Below are 12,986 nucleotides of genomic sequence, written 5' to 3' on the forward strand. Positions count from 1 at the left end.
TGAGCTCTCACACAAACATACAACACACTCACTAAAACCACACATTCATTTCTTCTCTCTCATACACAACACAATCCTTAACACACAAACAAGCACAGAGAAACCCCTGTAACCTAATCAAGCTATTTCTCCCACTACCTGGAAAGGAAGACAGACAGATTATTTTTTGGTAATTATTTCTGTTTTTAAATACTTGTAAATACTTCAGAGATAAGGCCAGATAGATAAGATAAGATGCTTTTCACATATGAACATAGCTGGAAAAAATAAGGGACATTGTTAACACTAATTTTTATGAATATTTTTAGAATATTAAAAGAAGTTATATATTCTAGCTCAGGATAAAACATGGCACTTGTTTCAAGCTCAGGAAGCATTTTGTACTGTAGGTAAGAATCATGATTTTGTGTGGCGGGGGAATCTTGAGAGGCCTCAAGCAGTGGTGAAGTCATTGCTCAGTGCCTCGCAGGATGTGGTTAAAAGATTACAGTGCTGTAAGTGAAATATCAAACTGAATTGGTTCTAGCAGTGAAACATTGCCCTTCATTCCCCCCCACCACCACCCCCCATCATAATGCGCTTCACTGCCTTCTTCATTTTTAATTCTTCTCTGAGTTTGGTCTTTGTCTTCACATGACCCCCCTCCAGCTGAGGGGCTAGTCAGTCAGTACCCTATGTCTGCAGTTGTCACCATTGTGGGGCTTTTTTCCCCTTCAGCTAACAATTAATAATCCTCCTACGTGGGATGAAAGTTGGCAGCTGCAGTTGTCACCGTGCTCTCGGTTCAGCACGCCAAGGAAGCTTGTGTTCCACAATGCAGGATGTAATAGATAAGGAAATGACAACAAACACTTTTAGCAATATTATACTACCCTCTGCTCCTGATGGGTCTTGGTTTTTGTTTGTTCAAGGTGAGCAGGTTGGCAGACGAATTGCCAGTCAGTGAGAAGATTTTATTGTGTTTGTGTCTTTAAGGCCAAGTCTTGGTTCTTCACTCTACCTGGCCCATGTGGCCCAAAAAGTAGTGCTGAGGAGGGGGTGCAATGAAAAGACTTCCTGGAAGGGGTCTGCAACTTCCTTCATGCCAGGGGGCTTTGCTTTGTGGTAGCTCCACCCGTGGCAGTGGCTGGAAGAAGATTGTGTGCATGCTCGGGGAGATGAGGCAGTGATGTCAATGGCCCAGTGACTTGTTTGGTTTCATTGGCAACACTGCAAGCAGTCTGGGGCAGGAGGTGCAGCAGCCACAGACACTGTGCAGATGGCACAGAGCATTTCTTTTGGGGCTCTCTGTCTGCAAGGGAGCATTCTTTCCCAGGACTACCTCAGAGTGCCAGCAAACCCTGTGTGAGGATATGAGCACAGCCTCCTTCAATCTGTACCATGAGGCCAGGGAAGAGGGGCTAGAGAAGGTTCTTGGCAGGCATTCTTGAAGCAGAGAGCCACAGAGTTCTTCACAGGGATTTTCACAGGGGCTGAGCACCCTCAACTCCACAGAGGATGTTTATGGGAATTGCATGTGCTCAGCCCCTCTTGAAAATCAAACCACTTTTATTTAAGTGTCTAAATGTGGATGTAGTTACCTAACTTAAGGAACCTACATCAGAACCTACACCGGTTAGTCTAGATTACAACTGTGTTCTGGCTAAAGCTGAGGTCAGCCCTTACGGTTAGCAACAGTTTTCATTGTGCCAACACTCCACAATCCAGTAAGCCAAAGTCTGAAATTCAAGATATATAAAGTGTATAAACTTGTAGTATATAAAGTTCTTAAAATAATAGATCTGAGATACTTGAAAGATCCAAGCAATAGATAGATATAGGCTGGGTTGTGACCCCATACGTTCCTTAAATACTTCATAGCGATGTTGTGACGCTTAGTGAATTAATGACTCTGAAGAGCTTTGTGATCCTCAGGTGAAAGGTGCTATAGAAGTGCAAAGTATTATTTTTGAAAGGAAGTTAAAAATGGAGAAAAAAAACTAAGAAAAGTTGGAGTCCCTTTTAATAGTTAATTTATATAGGGGGAAAAAGTCAGCCTGGACTTATTTAATAGAGTATAAAGTATCATTTGATCTTATTTCCTCCTGTTCCAATTACATTCTTGAGCCAAACAATTTGTGGTTCTGGCCATGTGTTTATTTGTGGAAGTTACTTTCTCTGGTTCCAGTACATTACCAGGCTTGACATGGTGGCTCAAGAAAATTATCATTCAAACAGATTTTATTAACAACATTAAGTAAGTCTCTGCCAGAAACAACAAGATGAAGAACATACATTAAAATGTTTGAATGTACAGATTGGTAGCTTGAAGCTACTGTAATGGAATACAGCCGAGCAGCTGTATTTCACTCTGCAATAGAGAGGCTGTTTCTAGCCAGGGTTTGAAAAGATTTTCCTTCCAGTCTGTTCAGCTCATATTTATAGTGCAGATGGTGTAGGCTGAGATGTTTAGATGGTCCATATAAAAATTCATTTAAAAGCGATCATTTTACTACCTTGAGTTGTACACGGAAGTTCACAGATTTTTACTCTAAAGAGACAGTGTTTTTCCATCTTCACTAGATCTAGCTTCAGCAGTATTGGACCTCAGAGCTGCGAGTTAATTTTCTTGTTAAGTTTGCTGAACAGTGTAAACTGCAAATAAAAAGAAATATATATTTTCATGGCAGTTTTTCAAGCTCATCTAGCATAATCAACTTGTGATTTTTCCTTAAACATGTCAGGTTCCATAACACACGTCTTCCTGCGCCGCCCTCCCCCCCCCCAGCTGTTTTTGTAAATAAGTGAATTCAGTAAGGGATGAAAAGAAAAACTGTTTTATAAAATGAATACTTTGTGGATATATGGGCACCAGCTGTGCAACAAAGTAAAAGGTTAAACATTTCAAGAGGCCTGACATGTCAAGGCTGCGTTCCATTATCCTCTCCATTCAAATTCTTTTAAACATACCTGTTTTGCATTTCACCTTTAACTCACCTGGCCATCTGCCATCCTGGGGCTGACTTTTCACTTTAACAAACTGTTATTGTGTAAATAAGTGGTTGATAACATTGTTAAGCTTGCATGGAGAAATTGAAGAGAGATCTCCCACTAATGCAATGAAAAATAGGTTCAGGACAACTTGGAGGACAAAATTATAGTTAGCATGAAAATCCTGCTTCACTGATAAATATATTACAAAGGATTCAAGGAATACTGCTTGCCTCTAACTATTTTTCATGCTATAAACACCTAGCGATGAGGACACACTCTCTCATGCTTTCCCTGATAGTATCCCAACAATCACGTAAAAGATCATTTCCCTGGGCCAGGTTCTGCCCTCACATAAACTAAGGCCATTTTGTTAAAATCAGTGGGGTTGCAATAGTGAAATTATGACCAAAATGTGCCTAAAATGGACCAAAAACAGAGAATGTCCTTTCTGATGTGTGTTTTCTCATTTAATCTGTGCTGTGACAGATTTGGCACTGAAACATATTTGTATTATCTAATAAAGTGTTCTCTAATGAAAAGAGAACCTGTAGAAATGGAGTGTGGGGGCAGGGGTTGTTTTTTACCTCTTGTAATCCTGGCATGGGAATCATCAATGTTCAGAAACAGACGTCAGGCTCATTCTGACATTTCAGATTGCAAAGGAGATGCTTGTAAATCTACTCCCCACACTGATGACAGGCATAAAAGATTTGCTTCGCTCACAGGAATGGCTTTTATAAACAGCTGTTAGAGTGATTTATTGATCTGTAGCTTTATCAGGTACACCTCTACCCCGATATAACGCGACCCGATAGAACACGAATTCGGATATAACGCGGTAAAGCAGCGCTCCGGCGGGGCGGGGCTGCGCACTCTGGTGGATCAAAACAAGTTCGATATAACGCGGTTTCACCTATAATGCGGTAAGATTTTTTGGCTCCCAAGGACAGCATTATATCGGGGAAGAAGTGTATTGGTAGAGTGCATTTCTTGTACTGCTTGGAGCAGCTCCTCTGTTCTATCTTCTCATGTTCTCCAGGCATGACATGGTTACAGGGCATTAGGCACAATTTCCTAGATCCCACAGCCCCCCTCTCTCTTGGCTTTGAGTGTGACAGTGAACTGTGAATATCCACGTCAGCATCATAAGGTTAAAAGTCATACAACATTCTGAGAAATTATTCTAGATATTATTTTCATTATTTTATTGCTAATGAATAAAACTCTGATAATGCAACTGCTAAGTTCTACTGAGTGTGGAATACACAGATATGTAATGCACCTGTTCTGTATCTCCATAGCATTTAAACTGATACTCTACTTTTATAGCTCTCAGTTAGCCTCCTGCTTTCATAACATCAAGTTAAAATAGGAACAGCTGCCTACTTTCATTAGTCTCTGCGGGCAGTGCTAAAAAATGGAGCTATCACAATGGAAGGAGTGTTTTCCATATTCAATTGAATGGCATATCCCAAGTAGGACTGTAAAAATAGGGTCTCTCAAACTATATGGAAATGGTTAGTTGATTTATTTATTTTTTTTCTATCCAGACTGGAACCAGAAGCATTTGGGTTCTGTTCACTGGCAACTCAACTTGGAATACAGGGGAAAAGTCTCCTCTCCAGTCTCTACAGCAGCTTTTTAAGAAGCTTGCCTATTATATTTTAGTTTTATTTAGTTTGATCGAGGAGATGAACTACATGGTTTTTTATTTTATTTTTCTGTCTACTGTGCTAAAATGATTATTTTCACTGGCAGGGTTCTGCTTATTAAGAAATAGTGTAGTGATGCAACTTATTTAATAACATTTGGGGTAGAATCTGAGTATAGATAATGGACTTGATTAATCTTGGTGGGCATCGGGAGTGCAATTTTCAAACTATTGCTGAACCTATGAGAGGGCAGCTATTCTGGCACTGGCATATTTTCCTCTCTCTCTTTCTCTCTGACACACACCCAGCAATATTACCTAGGATTGCCAGGCGTCCAGTTTCTGACCGGAACACTCAGTCGAAAAGGGACCCTGGTGGCTCCAGTCAGCACCACTGACCGGGCCGCTGAAAGTCCGGTCAGCAGTGCAGCAGGGCTAAGGCAAGCTGCCTGCCTTCCCTAGTTCTGTGCAGCTCCTGGAAGCAGCTGGCATGTCCGGCTTCTAGGCGCAGGGGTGACCAGGGAAGCTCCGTGCACGGCTCCCGCCCCAAGCACTGGCCCCGCAGCTCCCATTGGCTGGGGACCACGGCCAATGAGAGCTGCGGGGGCAGTGCCTGCAGGCGCAGGCAGTGCACAGAGCCCCCTAGCCCCTCCGCCTAGGAGCGGGACATGCCGGCCGCTTCCGGGAGCCACCTCAGGTCAGCACCACCTGGTTGGAGTCCGGAGCCCGCACCCCGTATGCCCTCCCGCACCCCAACCCCCTGCTCTAGCCTTGAGCCCCCTCACGCACTCCAAACCCCCAGCCGGAGCCCTCCGCCTCTCCCGCACCCAACCCCCTGCTCCATCCCAGTGAAAGTAAGTGAGGGTGGGGGAGAGTGAGCAACATAGGGAGGGGGGAGAGGGATGGTGTGAGCTGGGGACAGGGCCTCAGAGAAGGGGTGGGGTCTCAGGGAAGGGGTAGAGCAACGGTGTTTGGTTTTATGTGATTAGAAAATTTACAACCCTAACAATCCCCCCTGCCTTCCTTCATGGGTTCTCCCAGGGGAGGATAACTTTTAAGTTCCATATAGGGGGGATGATCAAGAGATGCATTGAATTAGCCCATCTCCTAATTCATTGATCCCAGCCAGGCCTTTCATTCTTTCTATGCTGTACCAGCTGGCTTCAGGCCCTTCTTTGAGGTAGACTTTCACTCAGCAGGGACCTTCAGACTTATTTCCACCAGTAGAAATGAATTGTCTCCAATACAGAGACTTGTGCCCTATACAATGGAGGGGGGAAATGCAAGTCTAAATTGTTGCTTACAGATTACGTTAATTAGTTCAAGTAAACTATGCATGAATATCTGACAATGTCTGGTGTACACAGCTCAGGAAAAGGTGTAACAGAAAAACAAAGCATTGCACTATGCTTGTTTTCTTTATAACAGGTAATTGAAAATATGTCAAACCTTTTACCATGTTAGCTCTTTTAGCTAGGGGTTTTTTTCCACTCCCATCACACACAAACTCAATTTAAGACCTTTGGTTGGTTGGCTTGTTTTGTGCTATATGAACACGCAGATGAAAAACAAAACTCATATGTAAAGATCAAGAAAAGGCCATTTGGGCTGGCAGCGATGGTAGAGATGTGTTTAGTTATAGAAGCAAATGGGTTTGAATCTTGACTATGTGCCAGGAGTGCAAGATTGCCCCTGAATCAAAGGCAAACCAAATCTCCTGTGGAGCTGCATCACAACGTGCATTTGTCTTAACATAAGTTAATATCCTGTTTTATTGCTTTGGAACAACATGCCAAATCTGTGCCTGAGGTAATTCCATTGAAGTCAATGGAGTTACCTCAGGGTGAACTTGGCCCTATTTGTGTAATACATAGTGTGACAAAGTTCCTCCTCTATCTTGGTGGGTCCTGCACTTATTGGCGGATTTTCTTGCCTCAGAGATTCACCATGTGGGTTGGGGAACAGCCCAGAAACCTTCCCCTCTGGAAGAACCCACAGTCCAGGTCAATTGGGAGGTTTGGGGGGAACCTGGGCCCGCCCTCTACTCTGGGTTCCAGCCCAGGGCCCTGTGGACTGCAGCTGTCTATAGTGCCTCCTGTAACAGCTGCATGACTGCTACAACTCCCTGGGCTACTTCCCCATGGCCTCCTCCAAACACCTTCCGTAGTCTCACCACAGGACCTTCCTCCTGATGTTTGATAACGCTTGTGCTCCTCAGTCCTCCAGCAGCACACCCTCTCCCTCTCAGCTCCTTGCACCTCTTGCTCCCAGCTCCTCACACTCGCACCACAAACTGAAGTGAGCTCCTTTTAAAACCCAGGTGCCCTGATTAGCCTGCCTTAATTGATTCTAGCAGCTTCTTCTTTATTTGCTTCCAGGTGTCCTAATTAGCCTGCCTGCCTTAACTGGTTCTAGCAGGTTCCTGATTACTCTAGTGCAGCCCCTGCTCTGGTCACTCAGAGAACAGAAAACTACTCATCCAGTGACCAGTATATTTGCCCTCTACCAGACTCCTGTACCCCACTAGTCTGGGTCTGTCACAGTAGTTGACTGAAGGAGCAATTTTTTGTCTAAGAACTTCTTGGCATTCAGTACACCTAGACAGGAAAGCTATTATCTTGATCCAGAAAAAAAGTTCCTGAACATATTTAGTAGAACCAGCAAAGGAGCATTAATCTTAACTGACTTAACAGTAGCACCTAATATTAGCTGTGAGGCCACTTTATTACATAGCACTTTAGGAATCATAAATACACATTTCAAGATCAATTGCTAAGTACTGGTAATAACAGACACCTTATAACAATATTTTTCTATTATACTTACTTAGTTCAGAATGTGAAGTGCTGCAAAAAAGTAATATTGCCATACTTGTGGTTTCATGTATTACTGTGCTTTTTGTCTGGGATAGGAAAACATAAAACACGAGTGAGAGAGACCCAATAAATGGAGCTGGGTGAACCCAGAGAGGGTTTGGATTTCACACAACTTGTAAAGTTTTAAAACAGCGCTAGAGGTCTTGCAAAACACTTTTAAAACCCTTTAAGATATTAATCTGGGGGAGATATTCAAAGCCATAAATGGCAGTTAAGTGCCCCTCTCCCAATGAAATTGAAATCTTTCCATCCTTCTCCCATACCCTCTTACCCTTTCCCCTCCAATGCAACCCATGGTGTTGTAAAAGTTCCTCCTCAGTTGCAAGGTCTGGATGGCCCTATCTCTAATAATAGGGCAGTAATGGCAGTATTATTTCACAAAAAATGAATATTAAATTAAATAGATATAAAAAATCTGTTCAGAAAATAAAAAGGGCATATAAGTCAGATAATAACTCTATTGTATATAACAGTGATTTTCTAACCTTGTTCTTCTTTACTTCGTAAAACATACCTTTTCTGGCTGAAAATATTTAAATATAGTATTAGTATTTATATGATATAAACCAAAAATATTCTTTTTTAAAATCCGATTTAACTTTCTAATTCTTTTCAATTGAAAGTATTCTAACTTGATCCTTCAATGCACTATTAGTATTTATTTATGGGAATGCATGCAATATGACACCCGCTGTCTACACACAGAAGAAGCCACAGGTCAAGCCATGAAGAGAATGTAATCTAAGGCTTCAATCTTGCAATGAGCTCCATGCAAATGCAGGGTCCTCCCATTCGGAGGTTATTGCAGGATTTGACATCTCAGAAGATGAGCACTAGGTGAAGGTTGAGAGAGAAGGATAAAATGTACAAGCAAAGATTTGTTTTGTTTTGTTAACCGGCTATCCCCAACTGGTTCTCTATCTAGCCATTGTTAGTTGGCTATTTACAAAGACTGAACAAGAATACATATTCTGCTTCAAATACAAACAGGGCACTTGAGAAGATATGTATCCACATGCAAGCCATTGAAATTCAGTGCTTTATTCATCATGTATAATTTGGAAGAGAGTGTACTCATCTCATTCAAAATGTTTACAGTAATCTGTATCTTCTGTATTTTTTGCTTATGCATTAGAGTTGTCTATACTGGACTATATTTCATTACCATGTACTGAACTAACTGATTTTGGTCTTTGGATAGGTCCTCAATCTAGTGCAGTCCTATGTGACCTTGCGAGTCCCCTTGTATGTCTCCTATGTTTTCCATTCGCCTGTGGGTGTAGGTGGCTGGCAGCATTTTGACCTACAGTCTGAACTTCGGCTGACTTTTGTGTATGACACTGCCATCTTGTGGAAGGATGGAATTGGCAGCCCACCTGAAGCAGAGCTCCAAGGTATGTGTTCAGACTTAGTTGATTTTTACTCTTGCTCTGTTGCAGAAGCCTTAGTTGCATGCAGCAGAATAATTTTTGAAGCAATTGTATATAAAAATATTGCTTTGTAGTATATATGTGAAATAATTAATTGCAAATAAACTGCCATTGGTCAGCCATTCTGTTCAATATTTATTCTAGAAAGACTCTCTGATTTGGAAAGTCTGTAAACTTGACTTCAGACGTGTTATTGCATTGAATGAAAAATATCAAGATATTTATCAATCACCTATGAAAAATCATAAAATTCCATTTTCTTACATGTTGACTGAAATTTAGGATTTGTTGTGTTTTTCTATTCCATTGTCGGGCAAACTGTCATGGATTATAAAACTTTTAAGTAACATGAATTCATTATTCTGCTGGCTATGAAATATTGCATAGTTGGAAGCAGTTTTAACCTCAGGGAAGACACATGCATTAAACTCTCTGTCTAGATGAATGTTTGAGTGTGGGTACCAAGCCAAAATCCTTGTTCTTCCAAGGAGGCATGTTTTATAGTTTGGAAGACTGTTGTACCACACAAAGTATGGGCCCTTCATATAAATTCTTACTTGACAGTCACCATGGGTAAATCCAAAGGATGTCAGCAGACTCCCTGCCAAATTGTTGACTGACTTGGCAATGTGAAATAAAAGGGTGCCAGTGTTTTTTATCAAACCATGACTCATTTATTAGCCATTTGCATGCTGAATAATCAGTGCTACTTGGCATCTATTGGCAGGTTCTCTCTACCCAACCAGTATGCGCATCAGTGAAGAAGGGCGTTTGGTTGTCAACTTCAAGACTGAAGCCCGATTTCATGGTTTATTTGTGATGTCTCATTCTGGTAAGTCAATTCTGAGGTCTGATAATATCTCATAGCTGTGAATTTTATACTGTTTATTATCTTATTCCTACTATTAAAATCTGGATCTTTTTAATGTGCTGTGCACAGCAGCAGGGGCTTTGTTCTATGCCAGTGGTTTTCAACCTTTTTTTCATTTGCGGACCCCTAAAAGTTTTGAATGGAGGTGCTGACTCCTTTGGAAAACTTAGGCATTGTCTGTGGACCCCTAGAGGTCCATGGACCACAGGCTGAAGACCATTGCTCTATGCTCATAAATTCATAATGTGTAACGAATTTCAGATACATCATGCCATATCCACAGCTGGTGTAAATTGGAGTAGCTCCATTTATTTGAGCAGAGCTATGTTGACTTATACCAGATGAGGATCCGGTAGAAAAGAGTATGTGAACCATATTTTGCTGTTAATAAAATGTTCAGTGGCATTTAATCATATGTGAGGCCTTGATCCTGCAATCAAATCCATACAGGTTGACCCTTGTGCCCCATTGTAGCCCCATTCACTTCAGTTAGACTACATGCAGGTGTATGGTTCCAACTGCACAGATAAATTGCAGGATCGGGGCCTAAGTGTACTTCTGGACATGAATGCTGAAGGTGAACAAGAATATCTGAATAAATTAAACCCTCCAAACAAGATCATGGCAGGTCGTGCCAAACCAACCTGATCTCCTTCTTTGAGAAAGTAACAGACCTTCTAGATAAAGGAAATGCAGTGGATCTAATATACCTCGACTTTAGTAAAGCATTTGATACGGTTCCGCATGAGGAATTATTGGTTAAATTGGATAAGATGGGGATCGATAGGAAAATCCAGAGGTGGATAAGGAACTGGTTAAGGGGGAGACTGCAGAGGGTAGTACTGAAAGGTGAACTGTCAGATTGGAGGGAGGTCACCAGTGGGGTTCCTCAAGGTTCAGTTCTGGGTCCAATTTTATTTAATCTATTCGTTACTGACCTCGGAACCAAATGTAGGAGTGGGCTGATAAAGTTTGCGGATGACACAAAGTTGGGAGGCATTGCCAACTCGGAGAAGGATCGGGATATTCTGCAGGGAGACTTGGATGACCTTGTAAATTGGAGTATTAGTAATAGGATGAGATTTAATAGTGAGAAGTGTAAGGTGATGCATTTAGGGATGACTAATAAGAATTTTAGTTATAAGCTAGGGACGCATAGGTTAGAAGTGACTGAGGAGGAGAAGGACCTCGGAGTCCTGGTTGATCGCAGGATGACTATGAGTCGGCAATGCGACGTGGCTGCGAAAAAAGCTAATGCGATCTTGGGATGCATAAGGCGAGGTATTTCTAGTAGGGACAGGGAGGTGCTGCTTCCGTTATACAAGGCGCTGGTGAGACCTCACTTGGAGTACTGTGTGCAGTTCTGGTCTCCTATGTTTAAAAGGGATGAACTGAAACTGGAACGGGTACAGAGAAGGGCAACTAGGATGATCCGAGGAATGGAAAACCTTTCCTATGAAAGGAGACTCGAGGAGCTTGGGTTGTTTAGCCTAACCAAAAGAAGGCTGAGGGGGGATATGATTGCTCTCTTCAAATATATCAAAGGGATAAATACCAGGGAGGGGGAGGAATTATTTCAGCTCAGTGCTAATGTGGACACGAGAACGAATGGATATAAACTGGCCGTGGGGAAATTTAGGCTTGAAATTAGACGAAGGTTTCTAACCGTCAGAGGGGTGAAATTTTGGAACAGCCTTCCGAGGGAAACGGTGGGGGCGAAAGACCTCTCTGGCTTCAAGATTAGGCTAGATAAGTTTATGGAGGGAATGGTTTGATGGGATTACGTGATTCTAATCAATTAGGCAATAATGGACATCGCTGGTAAAATGAGGGTCTGGCTAGAGATTCTTGCCTGTATGCTCGGGGTTCTGCTGATCGCCATATTTGGGGTCGGGAAGGAATTTTCCTCCAGGGTGGATTGGCAGTGGCCCTGGAGGTTTTTCGCCTTCCTCCGCAGCATAGGGCAGGGGTCGCAAGCTGGAAGATTCTCTGCGACTTGAAGTCTTTAGATCACGATCTGGAGACTTCAACAGCAGAGCTAAGGGAAAGTGGGGGGGTCAGCTTCTGTGGCCTGCATCATGCGGGGGGTCAGACTAGATGACCATATTGGTCCCTTCTGACCTTAAAGTCTATGAATCATATACATTAATGTGTGTTGAAGAAAAAAAGCATCATTAATAAAATTATTTTAGTTTATCCAAGTTTCATTAACCAAAAAAGCTCCTTTATAGCAATTCCACTCTTTCTTTACTTTTAAAATACATACTGCATTTTACATCCAGGGCAGAGCTGAAAGAGTTACAATACAGCAGAAATTGTTTTACGTTCCCTGGGTTGGCATTCCAGGTTAAAAATAGGAGGGATTATAGATCTTTACCATTCCACTCTCCCTGTTTTGCCTTTCCGTTAAATTTAATCTTTATACAGCTTTGGTTGCATAGCCCCATAAGAGATTGTTTAACAGATATTTGAACAAGAGTCAAGCAGGCTCAGCTGTATTGACTATAATTGGTTTTGTTTGTTTCAGTTAATAAAACCAATGCACTGTAAATGTATTAGCATCAGCCGTCAAATTGTGGCTTATGAATCTCTGGGAATGCTTTTCAGGTTCTGAGAATCTGCAGCTAGACATTTAAACTGACAAGCTTGTCTGTTGACATATTTCTAGCTTCCTCTCTGAGCTCCATGGTTATGTCAGCTGATCACCCAGGCCTGACATTTAGCCTCAGCCTCGTGCGGAGTGAACCAACGTACAACCAACCAATACAGCAGTGGAGCTTTGTTTCAGATTTTGCGGTAAAACCTCAGATTTCTCTTCCTTGGTTTGCTCTGTCCCAGTTCTGAAATATTTTAGTGGAAGTGCCATGTCTCTCCTTTGCTTTTAACAGGTACGAGACTATTCTGGAACATACACCGTGAAGCTGATAGCTTGTACCACAGTACCTCACCAAGAGTACAGTGTGCCAGTGATCTGTAATCCTAGAGAGCCAATCACATTTGACCTCGATATCCGATTTCAACAGGTACCATCAAGAAATGTTTTGCATGGTTTTTACTTCAATTCTAAAAATGTCTTTGGTAGTCACGAAGGATGCTGGATTGACAGTCCTGGAGGCTGGAGTCCTTTCCTTATCTACAGAACAGGTACAGAATGGGCAATGACTCAAATTACTCACGCTATCCCC

At 42.1% G+C, this 12,986-nt stretch overlaps 1 protein-coding gene across 1 annotated transcript in view; it reads left to right on the top strand.

Annotated features, from left to right (window-relative positions):
* LOC113406856 (FRAS1-related extracellular matrix protein 2-like) overlaps positions 1-12,986 on the top strand; it is a 206,255-nt gene that overhangs the window by 177,177 nt on the left and 16,092 nt on the right. Inside the window, exons 17-20 of the mRNA XM_026653647.2 lie at positions 8,702-8,894; positions 9,658-9,762; positions 12,470-12,597; positions 12,690-12,824. Of these exons, the coding sequence (XP_026509432.1) occupies positions 8,702-8,894; positions 9,658-9,762; positions 12,470-12,597; positions 12,690-12,824 (561 nt within the window). The remainder of the gene's footprint in view (positions 1-8,701; positions 8,895-9,657; positions 9,763-12,469; positions 12,598-12,689; positions 12,825-12,986) is intronic.

The sequence above is a fragment of the Terrapene carolina genome, unplaced genomic scaffold (genome assembly GCF_002925995.2).
Source record: "Terrapene carolina triunguis isolate 2854851 unplaced genomic scaffold, T_m_triunguis-2.0 Scaffold142, whole genome shotgun sequence".
NCBI classification, from domain to species: domain Eukaryota; kingdom Metazoa; phylum Chordata; order Testudines; family Emydidae; genus Terrapene; species Terrapene triunguis.